General features: G+C 42.3%; 2 protein-coding genes across 3 annotated transcripts; both read left to right on the top strand.

The window, feature by feature from the left end:
- Positions 1-1,148: 1,148 nt before the first annotated feature.
- On the top strand, positions 1,149-9,197 carry stt3a (STT3 oligosaccharyltransferase complex catalytic subunit A). Its single transcript, XM_018748315.1, has 18 exons — positions 1,149-1,226; positions 2,631-2,749; positions 2,906-2,966; positions 3,130-3,251; positions 3,602-3,747; positions 4,181-4,271; positions 4,354-4,460; positions 4,815-4,979; positions 5,451-5,631; positions 5,828-5,983; positions 6,119-6,210; positions 6,375-6,530; positions 6,924-7,112; positions 7,217-7,333; positions 7,445-7,547; positions 7,839-8,027; positions 8,277-8,392; positions 8,667-9,197. The coding sequence occupies exons 2-18, from the start codon at positions 2,662-2,664 to the stop codon at positions 8,703-8,705; spliced, it is 2,118 nt and encodes a 705-aa protein (XP_018603831.1). The 5' UTR covers positions 1,149-1,226; positions 2,631-2,661; the 3' UTR covers positions 8,706-9,197.
- A 1,181-nt stretch (positions 9,198-10,378) lies between these two features.
- Positions 10,379-21,210, top strand: fam118b (family with sequence similarity 118 member B). 2 transcript variants are annotated; one of them, XM_018748790.2, is made up of 8 exons: positions 10,379-10,649; positions 12,984-13,070; positions 13,439-13,691; positions 16,493-16,687; positions 17,716-17,844; positions 18,285-18,567; positions 20,291-20,356; positions 20,567-21,210. In XM_018748790.2, exons 2-8 carry the CDS (start codon positions 12,988-12,990, stop codon positions 20,578-20,580), a joined length of 1,023 nt encoding a protein of 340 aa, XP_018604306.1. In that variant the 5' UTR covers positions 10,379-10,649; positions 12,984-12,987; the 3' UTR covers positions 20,581-21,210. The 2 variants fall into 2 exon arrangements, with proteins under 2 accessions (XP_018604306.1, XP_018604305.1); XM_018748789.2 differs by having other exon boundaries at positions 10,382-10,649; positions 16,460-16,687.
- The last annotated feature ends 28 nt before the right edge of the window (positions 21,211-21,238 follow it).

Genomic DNA, 21,238 nt, shown 5'->3' with positions numbered 1-21,238 from the left:
TTTGGCAGTATTGTCTTTCTTTTGGTTTGGACCACACTGCCAAAGAGCTTGACCCTATGTCCAGCTTCCCTCTGCAAAACCAGTAGCGTGGAGAAATTGTGTTATTAGATGTGTGGCCGGTTCTTCCCTTCTCCCAGCTCTCCAACTGACTTTGGGGAAACTGACAACTCTCAGCTGCATTTCCAAAGATGGCAGTGCAGTAGCGGAGTGCACATATATATATGTGTGTGTGTGTGTGTGTGTGTGTGTGTGTGTGTGTGTGTGTGTTGGGGAGGACTGGGCGACCTCCTGGTCTCTCTGTAACCGAAAAAGTTTAGAGCAGTGGTCATTGTTACAGGAAATGTGTGTGTCTGTGTGCGTGTTTTTGTATTCATATATCATAAGTCTCCTAGATGTGCAAAGGTTGGGTGTCTTGAAACGGTATTTAATGATTGTAAAAGTTAATACAGTGGTGAGTTTGCAGATTAATTATTGTGAAGTTTTGTAAAAGTATTATGCATTTCTTTCAATAAAACCTGTCCATTCACAACTGCTGAAAAATGTCATTTATGGCTGTATTGTGTTTCTGCATTTAAAAAGGTTTCTCTTCAGTTACTGAAATTGAGATGTTTTATATTCTGTACAGTGAGTTTTATTCAGAAGCATTTCTGATTTTTGTAATATTTTAAACTTGAGTTGTAGTCTGAAATAATTAGCACATTTCAGATTACTGGTTTTCACATGCAATTAAAAGTGGAAAAAGTGACGATTGCTAAAAGAAACAGATATGACACCTTGTAAAGTGTTCACTTTTAAATGGTGAAGTACTACTAAGTCGTATTTTGTGTAAGTCATTTCTTTCAGCAGGTTTCACACGTTTTTTAGTATTTCATCTGAACTCACACAAGCACAGTGCCGTATGTATAAAATGCAGCGCAAACTTTGACCTCCGACCAGATGAGGCCGCTGTTGCTCTCATCCGTGGCAACGCAACGTTCCAAATGCATGCGACACGTCACTCCACAAGTGCCACGGGAAGCTCGACGTGACATCGCCCGCCTGCATTTAGATTGACAATCTCCTTCACCAATGAAAAAATGCCCAGCGTCCTCAGACTCGGAAACCGACGAATAACAGTAAAGTTCTTGAGTAAGTGGGCGGGCTTTGATTTCTTTCCTTGTAATGTGAGGGAAGGAGTGTGGATGTAGCCGGACGTTAAGAAGCTTGAAATTAGCTGGTGAAAGCAGGTAAAATGTCCCGAGAACAAAGATGCCTTGTTGTTTTGTTTTTCCCCCCATCACTGGTGATTTAACGTCGGTCGAGCCTCGGTGAATGTTTGGTCGACACGTGAAGAATGTTGTAGAATTGCAAGTGCAAGAAGTGAAGTGGGGAAGTCAGTCAGTAGTAGCCTAGTGGTGGTGGTACTAGCTAGCCGTGCATCTCAAAAATTTACCTCCCAGTGCAAGAGAAGAGGAAGAAATTTAAATAAACTTACAAATATCTGCACTTATTTAAATTAAGCAAAAGTGTGTTTATGTTTAAAGCTGCGCGGAGTTGGTGTGTGTGTGTCTGTTGAACTACTTGAAATGATTTTTGGGGTTGGATTGTGTGTTTTGAATTTTATTTTGGCAGAGAATAGTTTGCAGTTTGTTGCATGTGCCAGTAATGACTTATTTTATAAGTCAAGGTATTGCAACAAAGTGAAAATGGACAAATATGATAATATGTAATAAAAATAAGTCACTAGTTTCGTTTTTTTTTTTTTGTTCCTCCTCTCCAGATATCACTAAAACGCACTACAGAGTTTTGAACTTTGAAAGAGAGAATGTTCTGCATGCTCTGTAAAAAAAAGTTGTGGTGTTAAGTAGCTTGGATTGTCATAAGACTTGTTCTTGACTTGAGCATCATTCTCATCTTTGTTCTCATCCCCACATTGAGCCTCTTCCTCAATGCTGCGCTGACTTGTGGTGCAGAGTTACAAGAGGCCTGAAATCAAAAGTCTGTAGGTTCTTGGTTTTGCAGTGGCATGGTGGTATGAACTCCTTCACCCTCAGAACTGCTGAATCTTCCCCAGAATTCAAGAAGCGTTTTAACGCCTACCTCTTTTGAACCCATTTCCTTTCCAGTCTCATGATAGCTTTGTAAATTAGTCAAACCTTATGTACTGTGATTTACATTTCTTCATTTAGCAGACACTTTTTGTTAAAGCAACTTATGATGAATACTGTGTAGTGTTTAACTGATGCCCCATCAAAGGTGAATTATAATGCTAAGTACACTACACTGTAGTCTGCAGTACACTACCTACTGTTACTCATCCATACACCAGTGCAATACACACATTGTGTTGCCTGTGTATGTATTTGCTATTTGAATGTCACTTGTATAGGCAGTTACTTGAGTGTGCCACCAAAATGGTTGTCATACCAAAAAAGCTGTGCTTTGATGATCACGCCTGTATCTGAAGGCATTTATCTGTTGTCCAATGTTTACTAAAGCTTACCACTGCTGTATATAGAAGATTTGAAATAGTATGGCTGTAATGTGGATCTGACATTTATTGTTGTTCTAGTTCTTATTGTCTAGGGTGACTTCTAGCTGTGGCATCACAGGACGTGACTCACATTTGTCTCACTGTCCTCTGTGTCTAGGGTCGGTCCTCCTGTCCCCCCCGTTGTCAAGATGACCAAGCTGGGTTTCTTGCGGTTGTCCTACGAAAAGCAGGACACCCTCCTGAAGCTGCTGATCCTCTCCATGGCTGCTGTCCTCTGTGAGTTGGCACTGCTCAGATTCCCCTCTCTGCATCTGACAGCCAAATGCCATCAGTGACTCTTTCTCTTGTTGTCCTGTAGGTCAGTTATGGTGGGAGCCAGAAAAAGATGCACTCCTAATAAGCAAAACTCTCCCACTTTCTTTTTTTTTGCAGCATTTTCAACCCGGCTTTTTTCCGTGCTGAGATTTGAAAGTGTTATCCATGAGTTTGACCCGTAAGTTGTTTCTCCTAAACTTTGGAGAACTATGTGGTTGATGCTGTTTCCTGTGTATTGGAATGAAAGAATTAATGCATAGGTAATCTTATATGAATATAGATTGTTGCGTACTTAGACGCTTCTCAGTGGGTGTATTATATTTTATATATTTGTTTATTAGGTACTTCAACTACCGTACCACCCGCTTCTTAGCAGAGGAGGGCTTCTACAAGTTTCACAACTGGTTTGATGATCGAGCATGGTACCCACTTGGTAGGATCATTGGTGGCACAATTTACCCAGGTAGGGAAGCTGCCTTTTTCCCTCTCACATGTAGACAGTTGTATCTGTGTATGTGAGGATTGTAGTTGACGCTGCAACATTGTCGCAAGTGTTCTTGTACAAGGTGGTAAACCTGTAAATGTGTTGTTGTCGTAATTAACCCATACAAGAACTGTAGTGGTTAATAGAATGGACTTATAACTTGAAGGTTGTTCAAGTCTCATTTTCTTCTTCTGTTGCTTTACCCTAAGTTACTCCAGTAAGAACATCAGCTCTATAAATGAGATGGATAGTTTTTCAGTATAAAAGCATCGGTTGACCAAGAAATAATCGTATGAAGTACCCAGCTTTAATTGACTGCCGTCCCCTAGGTCTGATGATCACGTCTGCAGCACTTTACCATGTGCTGCACTTCTTCCACGTTACCATCGACATCCGTAACGTCTGTGTTTTCTTGGCACCGCTCTTCTCCTCTTTCACCGCCATTGTGACCTACCACCTCACCAAGGAGCTGAAGGTGAGATGAGGACTTCAGTTAGTTCTTACTTTTTTTTAAATGTAATGCTATTTTTCACTCTTGCATTTAGCTGTTACTGTCTTTATTTAAACTGCAGAAGAAGGTTGAAGCATGTTTTTCAAATGTAATTTGGAAAATTATTTCTTGCTAATCTATATAATTAACATTAAGACTAGTGGACAGCCTTCCAGGGATTTAGTTTGTCTCCTCACAGATTTTTTTTTTTTTTTTTTTTTTTTTATTTGAACCATATGTATAATGTTCCTACTAGAATTTCCAAATACACGTTCAAGTTTTGAGTTAATCAGATGATGTATGTGAATAAATGTGTTCTTATAACAGGGGTGTTTTGCATTGCAGACAACTGAACTAATTTTCTGCAGCATGTAGTTGTGTGTCTAATAGATGTACGTGTCCTCTTTTGTTTTCACAGGATGCTGGAGCAGGGCTTCTTGCTGCAGCCATGATTGCAGTGGTGCCCGGTTACATTTCTCGCTCTGTGGCCGGTTCCTACGATAACGAAGGTCGTGACCGTTTGTTCTGACAATTCTCCTGAGCAGCAGTGCAAAGACACGCTCTGATGTCATCTTTGTGCCCTTCCTGCAGGCATTGCCATTTTCTGCATGTTGCTGACCTACTACATGTGGATCAAGGCAGTAAAGACAGGTTCCATCTACTGGTCCTCGATGTGTGCCCTGGCCTACTTCTACATGGTGAGTGCTAAGATTCAAGACACAATTTAACATTATAACACCACTTGCTGAGAAAGGAAATCTGTTGAGTCCCAGTATGTTTAACAAAAGTGTTAAATTTGCAATCTGACAATTTATCTGATTCTTTTCTTCAAAATGTACACTAAGCCTCTTAGCTACCCATTTATACAAATGGCTAATTTATCTTGGAGCAATTCAAGAAAAGAATCTTAAGGCTGTTACAGGAGGAGTCGAATTTAAACCCGAGTCCTTTAATTCCAGGGCAGAAGCCTTTACTATTGTGCTACATGCTGCCCCCTGTACAACTAGATACAGTTGACATTTTGTGAAATTGATGCTGTTATTGCACCACAGGTGTCCTCATGGGGAGGCTATGTTTTCCTGATCAACCTGATCCCTCTGCACGTGCTGGTGCTGATGCTCACGGGCCGCTTCTCCCACCGCATCTATGTAGCTTATTGCACTGTCTACTGCCTGGGTACCATCCTCTCCATGCAGATCTCCTTCGTGGGCTTCCAGGTGAGGTCCTGCCCTTCTTCTGTGGCCTCCAACTATTCTTGACCTTGTTTGCTCAAAGCCTTGGGCTGTGGGCCAAGTACATGTAGTTCAGTATTGGTTTTAAGGTGTGGTAGCACATAAGGCAACACATTGTTTAGTAAAGGCATGCATGGCCTGGTGCGGCGCGCATATCCTTTTGCAATACTGCTGTCAAAAACCCCTTAGCTAGATTTGCCAGTTTATTATAGGTTATACTGTATGCAGGAGCTAACATTTAATGACAAATGTGAGTCTCCTACCTCTCACAGGACTCCATGCAGCCTTGGCCATTTATCAGACAAGTTTCCTGAAGTTTAAATTACTATAGTAATGTTATATCATGTGTCTAATGGGCAGTAAAACCACTGTAGCTGCAGTAGAGTACTGCTACAAACTAAAAGCATAGTGCACAGTGCACGGAACTCCTGTGACCCTCCACTCCACCCCTCACAGCCCGTGCAGTCCTCAGAGCACATGGCTGCCTTCGGGGTATTTGGCCTTTGTCAGATCCATGCCTTCGTGGACTATCTCCGCAGCAAGCTCAATGCCCAACAGTTTGAGATCCTCTTCAAGAGCGTCATCTCACTTGTGGGATTCATCCTGCTCTCCGTGGGTACACTGCTCATGCTCACTGGTAGGTGGTGCTAGATTCCCAACACGTGTGAATTCCAGGGAAGCCTGTAGAAGTGCAGTGAAATGTTCCTGTCAGTCTAATAGAGAAGTTCTACTTGTGAGAAGCGTACACCAGTTTGTAGTTCAATTTTGGCAATTTGATAAGTATGGGTATTTTACATGCACTGAGTTTTGGTTCTGCGATTTATGTTTTTCAGGGAAAATCTCTCCATGGACAGGCCGTTTCTACTCCCTCCTAGACCCTTCTTACGCCAAGAACAACATTCCCATCATTGCCTCTGTGTCGGAGCACCAGCCCACTACTTGGTCCTCCTATTACTTTGACCTGCAGTTGCTTGTCTTCATGTTTCCTGGTAAAGAACTGTTGAAAACCTACAGTTGAAAACCTACTTCTAACCCATATTTTCCATGAACGTGTTGATAAAGGTAGACCATTCCAGCAACTTGTAAGGAGATGGAGTGATGCACCTTTTTTCTCTTTGAAACAGTGGGGCTTTATTACTGCTTCAACAATCTCTCAGATGCCAGGATTTTTATCATCATGTATGGTGTCACCAGCATGTACTTCTCTGCTGTGATGGTAAGCCTCACTTTGGTTCACATAACAAAGTGAACCCATAGTCGCCGGTCTCTGAGAAACAATGCTTTTGGCCCTTTAAGGTCAAGATTATGACTATGGTATAATCACCCAGTGTTCATCATCTTGACATTGTGATTGATCCAAACTCCATGTCATTTCTCCAGGTGCGTCTCATGCTTGTCTTGGCTCCAGTCATGTGCATCCTATCAGGCATCGGTGTTTCTCAGGTGCTCACCACCTACATGAAGAACCTGGATGTCTCCCGGCCTGACAAGAAATCCAAGAAGCAGCAGGACTCCAGTTACCCCATCAAGAACGAGGTATATCAGGATTCTGGATAGTCCTTGACCAGAACAAGTTCTGATAATTTGTGCATGCACAATGTTCTTAAGTGACCTTTTTTTAACATTTTGGTGTATTCGGTTTGCTAATTGCTTAATGTGAAAAAAGTGTTGTCATGGCCAATGAAAGCAATAAGAAGATTACTCAAAAGAATGGAATACATCATGAAAACAAAACAAAAAAAAAAAAAAAACAGTATACTTCAAAAAATCAAGGGACTTGAAGTCATGCTGGTTTGGCTTTCTTTTTTGGGTTCCTGCTGTTTTGCTTTTGTGTAATTAAAGTGAACTTCTAGAAAAATGTAAGTAGTTGTGAATAAAAATGACAACTAAGCAGTAATGTAACGTGAAGGAGTGTGTTTCTATACTCAGGTGGCCAGCGGTATGATTCTGGTCATGGCCTTCTTTCTCATCACCTACACCTTCCATTCCACCTGGGTCACCAGTGAGGCCTATTCCTCTCCATCCATTGTCCTTTCTGCCCGTGGTGGCGATGGCAGCCGCATCATCTTTGATGACTTCAGAGAGGCCTACTATTGGCTGCGACACAACACGCCGGAGGTGGGTCTGATTCACCATGACTGTTCCCTTTTTGAAAATTTTTAATCTGTCATTTTCTTAAACACCAGTCTGTCTTGTATATTGTTTTTTTTTTCCTTTGCTAGGATGCCAAAGTGATGTCATGGTGGGATTACGGATACCAGATAACAGCCATGGCCAACCGGACAATCCTAGTAGACAACAATACATGGAACAACACCCACATATCCAGAGTTGGTCAGGTAAATGCTGGTCTATGTTTTGCTTGGATCACCTGTTGGGGCAACTTTTATACCTTTTTTTTGTATGTTTCATGAATCCTAACCAGTAACTGAGCATCTTTGTCCTCACAGGCTATGGCTTCCACTGAGGAGAAGGCCTACGAGATCATGCGGGAGCTGGATGTGAGCTATGTTTTGGTGATCTTTGGCGGACTGACTGGGTACTCTTCAGACGGTAAGAAGTTGAACAGAAACCTGGCAGCTTTTCCACTAAAGGGACAAATGCAGCAGAGGATCCATGTGTACCATATGGTTCACAAGTTTAGATACTTTCATACATACCAGTATGCTGCCCTTCAGCGGAAATGTATTAGAGACTTGCACTGATGACATAAGCTTGATGTATAATGGTTTTTGGTTCAGCGTTAAAATGTTGCTATTGTGGTGTTAGAATTTCCAGAGTGTTAAGAGCAGCATTGCAAGTGGCAGTAAAATAATTTTCCTTTTTACCATCCCAACACTGCAGACATTAATAAGTTCCTGTGGATGGTACGTATCGGTGGAAGCACTGACACCGGTCGGCACATCAAAGAACATGACTACTACACCCCTACGGGGGAGTTCCGTGTGGACCGGGAGGGCTCCCCAGTGCTCCTCAACTGCCTCATGTACAAAATGTGCTACTACCGGTTTGGCCAGGTCTACACAGAGGCCAGTGAGTAGCTTTGTTTAGGGTTTAAGTTGGGCTTGGGTTTGTGTTGCCAGCCATTTACCCTTAATATTCCAACATTGACGATAATTGACACATTTACTGCGTTTTGAAATGTATGTATACAGTTTCTCACTTTTTTTATTCCTCTATTTAGCCATCAGTGGGATTGCAGACTCTGTAAGGTCACTGAAGTTATGTGCTAATGGAAACTTTACCTGGTCTCTAACAAAACTTTCTTACCTATTCTATCAGAGAGACCACCTGGCTATGATAGGGTGAGAAATGCTGAGATTGGCAACAAGGACTTTGAGCTGGATGTGCTGGAGGAGGCTTACACCACAGAACATTGGCTGGTCAGGATATACAAGGTAAGGAGCCCATCACAACCTTTCAAAATCCTGGCCAGGGTGATCCAGGCCCATATTGATAAGTAAATGAATATGAGACTAAGGCTTGAAAGTGTCAACCTGATGGCAGCTTGACATCCAAAAATGATCATGTTCATCTTTTAAGAATTTGGAAATTAGATTTTTTTAGAAGGTTTTTGCTGGTGGTGATGTTAGTTGTGGCTCCTTTTTTTTTTTTTTTTTTTTTTGTGGCATTTGTCAGCTCTTTGGTTACATCTTGGCTCTCTCTCTGCAGGTCAAAGACCTGGACAACCGAGGCCTTTCCCGGACATAAATGCCTATTGCCACCACTTGCACTCTCAGCACAGCGCACTGAAAGGCTAAACCTGTGAGCCGGAGTTGAGTGCAACTTTTTTTATACTCTAGTTTGTAATTGCAAAGAGGTTTTTTTTTTTCTTTTTTTCTTTTTTTTTTTTGTTCATGTGGTGTCTTGTCTGGAACAGAAAGGAAAAGAAGCGTCCATACTCTTGTCACTGAATAATTTCTGCAGTGGATGTCCAACAAACCAGCTTGGTTGTGGCCCCCAGATTTCTACAAAAATCAGATAAAATAAATAAAGGAAAGTAATGGGGTAAAAATGTCTGCGTGGTTAAGTATCATTTTGTCTTTGTCAAAGATTTAAACATGGGACTGAAAAAAAAAATCTTTAGCATGAATGCTTTGAAACTGAGCTGCATATATTGGTTTGTGGAGTTACTACACTTATTTTAGTAGTGCTGGTATAGTGAATGTTTCACATTTTTTATTTAAATACATGAAGTGCAAAGCTAAATGTGGCAGCTGGTAGTGTAGTGGTTAGACCTGTTGTCTGTGGACCTAAAGGTCACAAGTGTGGTTCTCAGCTGTAGCACCCTTGTGCAAAGTACTTACCCTAAATTGTGCCAGTAAAATTACCCAGCTGTATAAACTGGTAAGTAGCTTAACATTGTAATTCAGCTACATGCACATTTCTGCTGCCTTAATTGGCCTGTTGGTTACATTTATCTGCCAGTAGTGGTAAAGTGTAAAATGTTAATGTTTTAAAAGACCAGATGTTAATGTTCTGTAAAATGAAGATGGGGCCTCTGATTCTTTAAACCTCTCTTACTGAGTGTTGTATTTTTTTAGGAAAGATATTAAATGATGTCACTGCACTTTCTTACACCTTTTAACAAACATCTGAAGTGTGTGGGAAGCTAAACCGCATGTTTTTTTTTCTGTGCTTTTACACCTGGAGTAGGGGTTATTTGTCACTCTATCTCTGCAATAGAGTTAGGTCACATCTGGCAAAATATATAAATGTCACATTGAAATAATTTGAGCTGTTCCAGGTTTCACTATGCATATCCAGCTCCCTTCTGCTAATGCATTCATTGAATACCACTTACATGTTAAAGATTCATCTCATTTGTTTCTGTTCCACAGCCACGATTACGAGATTAGTTGGGTACCCAAATCTCCATGACGTCGACCATCAGTACATTAGGCATGCTTAATTTAACAAGTGCATACAGCAGGATAAAGAACTAGGAAGACAGTTTATGACAAGCACACTGAGGGTGTGTAAACACACACTGATTTTGTGGCGTTTGTCACAAGATCCATTCATTCCAAGGAGACGTCTTGAAGTCTTGGTACCACAACCAGTGCTTCTCAGTTAGACAATGTGTTCAAAACTTCGATGGGGGCCAGACGTTCAGTTTAGAACAAAAATGCTGTGTTACTATTAAGAAAAACAAATAGAGACACGCATGCTGTTTTCACAGAAAGTGCGCAAACCGCCCTTTGACGATTCTGGCCGGGATTATAGTGGGCGGTGCTTCCAATTTAATGACCCTATTTCCTTTTTTACTCTTCGAAGCTGAGTTGTTCGTAAATGGTTGTAATAAAAGAGGGCGGGACTTATTCTACTATGACCTCACTGCTTCTTTTGCTCGTCGCATTTGAGTTACATCTCATTGGCTGGAATCACAGAGGGCGGGGTTTCACCACCTTGGCCCCACCCTCTTTTCCCAGTCATAGTTCCACAAACTAACTGAGGCCGCGTTAGTCTACTCCTGGTTGCTCGATAGAAAATCTGCCCTTATTGTAAAACGCAGAAAAACGATAATGTCGAGAAAGAGACGAGAAAGGAGTAGCTAGCTGACTTCTTCCAAACAGGCTGTGACAGTACGCTTAAAGAAGTGGCAAAACCGTGGGCGGTGTGTGAATCAATATCCGACCTTGTCCTGGTCAAGCGGTGAGTTTTTGTCTCATTTTGTATCAGACTGTTACCACACTAGTCACATTAACTCGTCTGAAATTGAGAGCGTTTCCCTCAGTCCCCGTGGAGTCAATGAACCAACACGCCGTCAAAAACAAAAAAAAAAAAAATAACGATATAAACAAACAGTTATTGACCCCGTTGGGGACGTTTTGTCTTGACGGCTGAACGGCTTTGATTCGGTTTTAAGCCTTAAGTTAAGGGCTACACGACTGTCTTCTCACGCGCTCTGTGTCTGTCTCTGTTGTTCGTTGCCCGCGCGCGCGCACGCGCACGAGCTCCGCATACACAGTGTATTGTCCGGGAGTCCGTTCAGTTTGCACGGTCGTCCCAGTACGTGTGTACCACTGCTCTTCTTGGGTCCTGCATCGGACGGTGTGAACTGGTGTCCACTGGCGGGGCTGCACGCGCGTGGCAACGGCGGCACGCGGGACAGCGACGTGTAACAACCGCGCTCATAAACTCTCGAGAACAGAACATCATCACACACTGTGATAACGGCACCAGAACACCGCGAGAACCTCTGCAGAACATCATCATCATCACAATCTCCATCACACCAACAACGGCAGAACACCATGGATGGAACAACATCTCTAGAACATTGTCAGAGCATGAGAATATCACCCAGAACATCATCTGTGTAAAGGACTTTTTTAATAAAACTAAGGTCTCATTTGTCCAAAGTGAATTTGACATCATCTGTGTAGTTTTGCTGAATTGTGGCTGAAGAAGTGAGTCTATACTCTGTCTATACTCTAAAATGAGTATTTTTACTGTATTCATTCAGGCTAAGTACCTTGATCAAGGGTACTACAGCAGGAGTGGAGACTGGGACCTGAACCAGAAACCTTCAGGTCGTAATTTTAACTGCACCTTCACCCCCGACTTATAGCAGTTTCTCTTTTCATTTAGTTAATCTTTCTTTCTCGTTGTGTGAAGGTGACAAGGTGTGCAGCTTTAATCTGAGAAAAATGTCTGAAAGTGTTTCTTCTGATAAGTCATTACAGCAGTGCAAGTGCTGAGATTGCATTTAATATTCAAGTATAACTGCAGCGCAGGTCTTATCATGCTCAACACGCCTCTGTATCGGGTGTACTGTGGTGTCTCTGCTTTAGCTCTCCTGAGCTGCTTCCAGGTGGTATTCTGAGCATCCATGCCTTTATCTGAAGGGTTTTGTGGGAGCTGCTCTTCCGGCGTTTCTGGATGATCTTCTGCATGAATGAGTTGTGGAACCAGAGTCGTCGTCATACACAGGTCACCGGGTCTTTGAGTTTTATGCGCCTGGAGGTAGATGGACAGCATGATCATGGGTGAAATGGTCCATGTTGTTCGCTTACACACTGTGTGGTTTACTGCTGTGTAGTGGACTCTTTTTTTTTAAGTGATCACACTTGTAAGTTTCCATTTTGTAATAGTGCTTTAATTGCATTATAATATGTTAAACCAGAGAACTGAAAGAGGATATGCTTTTTCCACTGTATGAGTAATAGTGGTGTCTATTTTACCTTATTTTAGCTCTCTAGTTGTCACAGTTTGCCACAAATTCCATGAGCACTGGGACCATCGTTTTACAGCGAATATACTGTACATTTTTGTCCGCAGTCATCGTGAAGCAGTTGGTAAAGTCCGTCTCTTCTTAATCACCATCTAATGTAGGATCATTGGGGTTTCATTCAGTATCCTGGAAGCAACAATAAGTGAAGCGAGGTACACCCTGGAAGGGGTGCTAGTCCATCCTAGGGTAATTACACACGCACAGGGCAAATTCTCCACTTGTCATGAAACACATCTTTGATTGTGGGAGGAAGTCAAAGCATCAGGAAGAAACCCATATAAATTCAGAGAGGACATGCAAAGTCCACACAGGCTGAGCTGGATTTGAATCCACATCCCAAGAGCTGTGAGGTAGCAGTGTGTCTCCTCTTTAGTTGGTAAGATTCTTTAGTAAGGAAAATTAAACCTTAGCATAAGGTTTAGCACACATTTTTAATCGTCTGTTGTTTTAAAATGAGGCAACGTTCCATTTATTAATGTATTTCCTGTTTTTTTCTGCAGTAGGATGTAGCAGTTCTGATGCCCAGAACATATATATATATTTTTTGATTTTTAAGATAGATCACTTCCTGAATTGCTTTCTAAAAATGCCCAGTTATCTGATAGACTTAACAGCCACATGCAGTGGACTCCTACGATAGGCTCGCAGAAAGTATTCCTTACAGGGGGTCAGTAGCTGAACAAAATCGTGGAGGATGCCACCGAGTGGTGAGCATTTCGACTTGATCACTGGTTGTTTTCACATTCCTTCAGCTGGATGGCCTCCATGGTGACTGCAAAAGCAGATAAACGGCTTCCACCTGAAGATGCTATCGTCAGCCCGAATGCCAAGAAACCGAGGTAGCTCCTGCTTCCCAGCAGTGTCCTTTTCATCTTGAGAATGATGGAACTGAAAATTTTTGCTTTTAATTTCTCATAGACTGGTGTGGCCTTACTGTTAAACTATAGTTCATGTTAAGAATTCAAAACTGCAACAAGAGAGGCATAAGCTACCCAGGAGAAGTGTTACTAAGGTGTGATAAATTGAGTATTGGTCCAGTTCCATGAATAAATCAAACTGGACCAGGTTTCAAGGTTTTTTTTTTTTTTTTAAAAAAGGCCTTTGTAGCCTTTTCTGATAGTCCACTCATCAAACTTGTAGCTAAAGACGGATGTATTGTACAGTGGTGTTTTTTTGATGGCTTTTTGTCTGGATTCCTGCCCCACAGGAAGCTGCTTCCCAGCCTGAAGACCAAGCGGGCTCCAGAACTGGTTCTGGTTATCGGGACTGGGGTGAGCTCAGCAGTGGCACCCCAGGTGCCAGCGCTGCGCTCCTGGAAGGGGCTCATCCAGGCCCTCCTGGATGCTGCGAATGACTTTGACTTGCTCGAGGAGGAGGAGAGCCGACGCTTCCAGAAAAGCCTCCAGGAAGACAAAAACCTGGTTCATGTGGCCCATGACCTCATCCAGAAGCTCTCCCCAGTAAGGAGCCTACACACAAAGATGCTCATGTTTGTTGTTGCAGTGCTTTCGTATGGACACCCACATTACGTTAGTATGATTGATGCTTAATTCCTGTCTTGGCAAACTTGGAGGGGAAAAAATTAGTTTCAGCAAATAATTTTTTGAAAAGCTCAGTAAGTTTTGCAGGAGGCATTTTGCACTCTTCCCACTCAAAATTGCAGGGAGGTGGGGATATGGGTTAGTTTGCGGTAAGTAGTGTGGACTCTGCCATTGATCTGGACCTCATTAACCTTATTTATGCTGACAGCTTTGTCCAAGATGACCTGGGATGTGAGGTGTGTATATTTAACTACTATGCATTACTTCCCCATTTATACAGCTGGGTAATTTTATCTTATCAGTTCAGAATACATACTATAGGAGGTGGGAATTTAACCAAAGACCTAATAATTGCGAGGTGACAATCCTGTCACCGTATCACCTGCGACCCACCTAATCTCATTTCGTTATGCTTTACTAGAGATGTATGCATGTTTGTGGGTATAAGCAACGTTTATGCAGCAGCATATGACGAGTGTTCAAATAGGAATGTCCCAAACCCATGAAGTATGAAAACAAGTATGTTCTCACATAGATGTTTTGTGGATTATGCAAATTCATTTACTGTGTTACTGACATACCCCCAGTATACACTTGTTGGCTTATGGCAGTATCTGTTCATATTGTTAACTTTGAACTTCTAACTGTAACCCTCAGAAATTACTGGATTTGTGACTCAGAAGTAAAATTATGTGGAAGCTTCTGTTTATATACTATCTTTCACTCTTTTTATCTTTTTCAGATCATGTCAGACACCACATTTAATACTATAGCCTAAATATGTCACTGGGAGGAAAAGATAAAATTTCTTTTGTTTTCCATCAGAATATAGTCCAAAAATGTGATTCTGTAATGTGGCCTGAAAGGAATGTTTCATTTCCTCATGTTCTGGCAGGGAGATGTTTACCATAGCATTTGAAAATATAAATTTTTATCCAGGCATTCTTTTTTTACCTTTTGAAAAGAATGTCCATAGAAGTAGAATTAAGTTATTCAACAGTGGGTTGGACCGCAGTCCTGCTCTCCGGTGGGTCTGGGGTTCGAGTCCCGCTTGGGGTGCCTTGCGGCGGACTGGCGTCCCGTCCTGGGTGTGTCCCCTTCCCCCTCCGGCCTTACGCCCTGAGTTGCCGGGTGGGCTCCCGGTCCATATTAATTAAAAAAAAAAAAAAATGCAGTACATGTTGCACCTTGCATAATGATTATATAAGATAGGCTTCCATAACTTATTCATGTGTTTGTTTTTCTCTCTTCTTAAATGGTTTCCCCATCTTAAATGCATAGAAATTGTACCTACAAATCTTTTAAAAAAAAATATTTGCCACTGGACTGTTTCATGTCTCGGTATACTGTTTTGTAATCCTTTGCAGCATAGTGCTCTGTTCATTTAAACCTAATACATGGTAAACACACACCTTTATGCAACCCCTCTGCTTAGATGCTCTGAAATGTATCCCCAGTACTCTTCAGGGGTTTTTTGCTAAATAATTAATGGCTTCACACAGTAAAATGATGTACTTGGCTACTTATGGACTTTGTACCAATTTTGAAATACAGTTGATATCTAAAGCCTGTACACTTACTGAAATTTCAGCAGTAGTAAAGGGTGAAATCAAGACAAATCATGACACTCCCCCCCCCCCCCCCCCCTACCTTTTAGGAAGATCTTGCAACCAATATGTTAGGTCAGTGGATCATTAAATGGATCATTGTTAAATATTAAAAACTCTAGGGGTTTGTGAATGTTTAATATCAACTGTAAGCTTTGGTGATTTGGTTTCCAGTATTCTAGAGAACAGGAAGGCATGTAGCAACAAGAATCCCTTGAGGAGGTGGGTTGTCATAGAGAAGACTGGAAACAGATCATCTCTTAGCCAGTTAGATTTCTTCTCTGGAGGCTTTCGCCTGTGCCAGGAGGTTAACTTAACATTAAAGCATTCTTCTACCTGTTCTTAGTCTCCCGTCATCACCTCCTTTTGAAGAGACAGTGCCACGATGAGCTAGGGATGCTAGCTCAGTATAAGGATATTTATCCAGGTCAGTCAACCATAACACAGCTGTAGTGAAACTGCCTACTTCAAATAGACTGAAAGCTGATTTTAATGATTAGTGTTGTGTCTTAAATACTTTTCACTTTTCCCAGTATCTGTTGTTGTTGTTGTTTGAAAATGTGAATCTTTCCCCTGAAATTTAGGCGATGCGAGTTTGTGGTTTTGCTCTTGGGGTTTAGCATTGCACCTTCTGCATATTCTCCTGGGTTGGACACTGAGTCTTGTGGTTGAGATCCCACAAATGCAAATATTTCCAAACTCTGTAGCTGTATGCCCTTGTATCTGAGGTCTTGTTTTCACCGGTATACCAGCATTAATAGCTTCTAGTAGTAGTTTAATGTGATAACTAATGTGTTTTCTGCATGAATAGCATAAAAATTTCTGTCTGCAGTCAAATGCAGTCCTCAAATGCCTTTAACATTTTTTAATTTAAAAAAATGGCCAGAGTGGGTGTTCTTTAAAGCCTGTAAATACAAGGTCAAGAGAGGATTGACCTTTCTGATTAACTCACTATTTTTGATAACTTGCTCTACTTTGACTTTGGCGGTGAGCAGTGAACTCGGAGCCTTTTGCATGGCCTTTCTGCTGGATCTGACTGAACACCCCCCCCCTCCCCCTGCATCCTGCCTTGTACCACAGCGCACTGGCAACGTCCGCTCCACTTTCTTCAAGGACTGCCTATATGAGGTGTTCGATGACCTGGAGAGCAAGATGGAGAATGCTGGGAAGTACCTGTTGCGCTCAGTGCTGCAGCTCATGGAGAGTGGAGCTCTGGTGCTCACCACCAATTTCGACAACCTGCTGGAGATCTATGCTGCACATCAGGGCACAAAACTTGAGTCACTGGACCTCACCGATGAGAAGAAGGTTAGGGCTGTGGCAGCTTGGAATAGCTTCAAATACACCATATTGTATTTTATTTGCTATGCACTGGCTCCTCATGTTACGGGTGGTTGACTTATGAGTTGTCATGGAGACAAACATTTCCTGATTTTATAATTCAAACTCACACACTGTCTGAAACCACTTGTCCTGAGCGGGGTCACGGCGAACCGGAGCCTAACCCGGCAACACGGGGAACGAAGCTGGGGGGGACACACATCCCGGGCGGGACGCCAGTCCGTCACAGGGCACCCCCCAAGCAGGACTCAAATCCCAGACCCACCTGAGAGCGGGACCCGACCAAACCCACTGTGCCACTGCACCCCCACCCCGATTTTATAATTGCATTTTCTTAACTCATGCAACTCGTAAAATTTGATTGTAGCTAAGGGAGCACAACCTGCAGTTATGTGCTGATTCAAAAGGTGGCAGTAAAGCACATTCAGAATAGGAGTGTGGGATTGGCTTAGTTTTGCTTTCACAATGTTCATTTACATTTATTTATACTTCATTTCATACCTCATTTTTGGTGTTTATGAGTTTGCTATTGATAAACTTTATACATGTTAGTGGGATAATCAGTTGTCTCAGTCTCAATCCCTCCTGAGTCAACTTTAAGTGAAAATTCTGCAATTTATTATACCTATATGAAAGATTTTAACAGCTTTTTTTTTTACAATTTGAGATTTATATAGGAAGTGGAACACAACTTGTTACAAAGGGAAAGTTCTTATTCACTGAAAGTTAGTGGCAAAAGTGAGTTTAGGGTTATGAAGAAAATGAGTTGAGTTCCACCTCCCAGTTGTGTTCATAAGAGAGGGCAGAGCGTTCTGTACATTTTTTCATACCTACTTGGTTCATTCTGTTGGTTATTATTGTGCTAAGATTTCTCTTGGGTGGGTCCTTCTCTTTGTATCCTGTTATAAGGGAGTCATGTACAGTTCAACACTGTAACTGACATAGCCCACATGAGCCCAGTCAGGTCTTAAACACCCTTTCCTGTCCCACCCCAGGTGCTAGAGTGGGCCCAGGAGAAGAGACGGCTCAGTGTGCTGCATATCCACGGCGTCTACACCAACCCATGTGGTATCGTGTTGCACCCTGCTGGGTACCAAAATGTTTTGAGAAACACTGAGGTCATGGTGAGTCCCATGGGGAAGGGTGATACATCACATAATTCACAAAGGTATCGTCTCCCCCAGGTTTATTTTTAATAAGGTACAAGTGGTCTGTCATGTACGTGGACTCCCTCCCACTTTTGGGGTACTCTGAAACTGGGTTCCCCAGGAGAGTAGATGGCAATCCATAATCTCCCCCCCCCCCCCCCCCCCACTAGTGCTCTGTTTCTTTCCAGAGATTCTGGTTGTTTTGATCACAAAATGAACTTTATGCAGTGAGGGCTCTTGTAGGATCTTTCCGAGTTTTGCTCAGTATATGTATGTATTGATACTAAGTTGCAGTTTTTTTTTTTTTTTTTTTTTTTTTTTTTTAACAATTGATAAAATCTCGTCATGCACTTTTTATTCTCAAATGTGGTGAGGATGGAGCCACACTTTGGATTTTGTTTATTTACGGCCCACAGAGAGAGATTCAGAAACTGTACGAGACCAAGTCATTTGTGTTCCTTGGCTGCGGGCGCACAGTGGATGACACCACCTTCCAGGCCCTTTTCTTGGAGGCGGTGAAGCACAAATCGGACCTGGAGCACTTCATGCTGGTGCGCCGTGAAGATGTGGGTGAATTCAAGAAGCTCCGTGACAACATGCTGGATAAGGGCATCAAGGTCATTTCATACGGCAATGAGTATGCCGACCTGCCTGAGTACTTTGAGCGTCTGGCCAACGAGATCTGCACACGTGACGCAGGTACAGCTGAAGTGGGGGCAGCTTGAACGTTCTTGTGTGCTGCAAAGGATTACCCAGCAGGGGTGTACCTGTATGACTTCAAAACACGTGTATTTTAATGAGAGTTTGGATAAACCCACCTTTGGGAGAAAAGTGCCAAACACATCATACTGCTTCACAAAGGCATCTTCCTACAGGTCAGACACCCCTGATTTAGCCTGAGAAGGGTAGTAATTGTAATTCCCCCCCCCACCATCTCAACTAATTAGCTGCTTGTGCACTGGCTTCCCAGTTAAACACAGCTGGGGCTGCAAGCCTGTTGTTCATTTGATTTGTTCATAAATCTGTTGTCACCTTTACCACTAAATCACGAGTGAAAAGTTAATACAACAGCTTGATTTATTTGCAGGTTAGGTTCTGTGAAGATCTGATTTGTGACTTGACTGTTTAATGTACAAATGTGTAGCAACAACTTTGCAACTTCTGCAGCTTTCTTAAACTTTCTACAGTGACTGTCAGATTTCATATGTGCTGTTCTGTAGTAGGTAAGTGGGGTGTCTTGATATAAATGGACACATTTTGGCAGAAGGCTAAGACATGACCCCACCAAAATATTCTTTTGAGCAACCTAACTTCCTCCTGCCAACACAGCATACATTTTACCAGGTTGCTTGTCTTCCTCTCAGTCTCTCTGAACTGGTGTTTCCCAGGGCTCAGTGCAGGGCCCCCCCTGTCTTCTCTATCTACACTGCTTCCTTTGGCTCTGTCATCCCCTCTCGGGTTCTCCTACCACTACTGTGGCGACAACACCCAGCGATATCCTCAGGAGGTGTATGTTTCTTTGGTGAATAGCATCTGCTAAATGAATAAATGTAATGTAACGTATCATTGCCTGCCTCTCGGACATCTCTGAGACCGATCATCTTCAACTGAACATTTCCAAACTTAAGATCCTTCACCTCCTAGCAGGTCCATCTACCTGTCAGGAGTTCGCTCTCAAACTGGATGACTTACTTATTTCACCTGTTTCATTGAGCAAGAGCCCAAGAGTAACAATAGACTCAAGTTTATGCTTCTCCCAACACACTAAAGGAAGTAACTTCCTTCTCCAGATACATCCTGCATAACATCTCCCTATGGCATCGGCCATGGTAATATCCCAGCTGTACTATGGCTACTCTCTTCTGTTTGGCCTGCCAAAGTGTTTCTGTGTATCTCGCCTTCTCCACTAGATGCCTGTAGCTGTCCAGATCAAGTTCAATACTCTGATAAATGCCTGCAAAATCATCAATGGATATCCTTCCCGATATCTACAAGACCAGTTCACTCGCAACACCCCACCTGGAGGGCTATTTTCCATCTCTGGCAGCTTGGTGTTCCCATAGACAAGATTGCCAAAATCAAAAGCCAAAAAGGTCTTGGTTCTGGCTCCAGTGCGGTGAAATGAACTCTCAAAGGACATCTTTTGATCCCACTTCTCTCCTGATCAGTCTGCTCCTTACACTTTCACTATGTTAGTACTACAGGTGTTCAAAAATAGCATTTTAAATCCCAGTTAGTTCCATATGCAGATACTGATTTATGCTGGCAAAAGGGGTGGTATTGGTCTAACTACTTTAAGAATCACCTGTCTGAATCTGTATCATATTCTGTTGGTGAAATGCACAGTTTTCAGAATTGCATATTTTGAAGAAAAGGTCTGCTAAATTAATGTTAATGTTGTCGTCCTCCTGGTTTCTCCTAGGTTTGGTCAGTCAGGAAACTGAAGAAAATCAGAATGGAATCAGTTCACAGAAGAGTCCCCTCCAAGGTCAGTGTTTTAATTCCTTTTGTCCCCTTTCCAGTGGTTCAAGAGCCCAGTGAATCCAATTTTATGATTGCATGCTTTTAGGATGTTATAGGTTCATTTATAGTTGTGTGATAATTCACTTCTCCTGGCTATTTGGTCTGGAAATTGGTACAAATACGGTTTTTAACACGTGATTTTACCCAGTAACACTTTTTTTGTCCTTTTACCTAGATGATCTTTCTTGACAAACTAAAGACCAGAAGAATTTGTGAGTTCCTACTGCTACTTAAGCCTGCACGAATCCTCAGGTCTGATGAGAGAAACTTGGCCCAGAAGAGAACCCCATCTGTTTTGTCCGATTTCTTTCTAAAAGGGAAAATGAAGAGAAGTGGCTGAAAAAGCCAAGCAGTAAAGTGAAAGGGACAGTCATACACAACCTCCAGGCACAAGCAATCCTCAGAGCCTGGAAACAAGAAGCTGTGGTGTGCAAAAAAGGTGACCACGAAGCTCTTTCAGTAGTGGCGCTACACTGCAATGTAAAGGTAATGTTCAAAGGGTCCTCCAGTCTGAATGAGTGTCAACAGGAAAGGCCTGCGGCATAGATGTGTTTCGTGTTCACATATCCAAATTCCACCTCCATCAGTTTCCCACAGAGGGTATTGTTACAATGTTGTACAGGACAAGTATGTGAACATGCAGCCATGGTATGATGCACTTTTTTTCCATACTCCTACATATTGTACAGGCAGTCATTACAGTACATCTGAGTTACATAAGGCTACACAAATTCCTCATGCCATCAACGAGCCGGTTTGGACCGCTGACCTCAACATTCTGATAAGATTGTAATTACACAGCCAACTCTGCTGGAAAACTGAAGTGCCACACTTTGAGATGGAAGCT

The sequence above is a fragment of the Scleropages formosus genome, chromosome 10 (genome assembly GCF_900964775.1).
Source record: "Scleropages formosus chromosome 10, fSclFor1.1, whole genome shotgun sequence".
Classification (NCBI taxonomy): Eukaryota; Metazoa; Chordata; class Actinopteri; order Osteoglossiformes; family Osteoglossidae; genus Scleropages; species Scleropages formosus.
The sequence above is the reverse complement of the archived record's forward strand: the minus strand, read 5'-3'. Positions and strand labels throughout refer to the sequence as shown.

What these genes read in the sequence shown, in the direction of transcription:
- fam118b (XM_018748789.2), top strand. Translation starts at nt 12,988, where the DNA reads ATGGCCTCCATGGTGACTGCAAAAGCAGATAAACGGCTTCCACCTGAA. An exon ending in TCATCCAGAAGCTCTCCCCA is followed by an intron (nt 13,692 to 16,459) that starts GTAAGGAGCCTA and finishes CTTGTACCACAG; the next exon opens with CGCACTGGCAACGTCCGCTC. An exon ending in GATCTGCACACGTGACGCAG is followed by an intron (nt 18,568 to 20,290) that starts GTACAGCTGAAG and finishes GGTTTCTCCTAG; the next exon opens with GTTTGGTCAGTCAGGAAACT.
- stt3a (XM_018748315.1), top strand. Translation starts at nt 2,662, where the DNA reads ATGACCAAGCTGGGTTTCTTGCGGTTGTCCTACGAAAAGCAGGACACC. An exon ending in TCTCCTTCGTGGGCTTCCAG is followed by an intron (nt 4,980 to 5,450) that starts GTGAGGTCCTGC and finishes CACCCCTCACAG; the next exon opens with CCCGTGCAGTCCTCAGAGCA. An exon ending in GACTGGGTACTCTTCAGACG is followed by an intron (nt 7,548 to 7,838) that starts GTAAGAAGTTGA and finishes CCAACACTGCAG; the next exon opens with ACATTAATAAGTTCCTGTGG.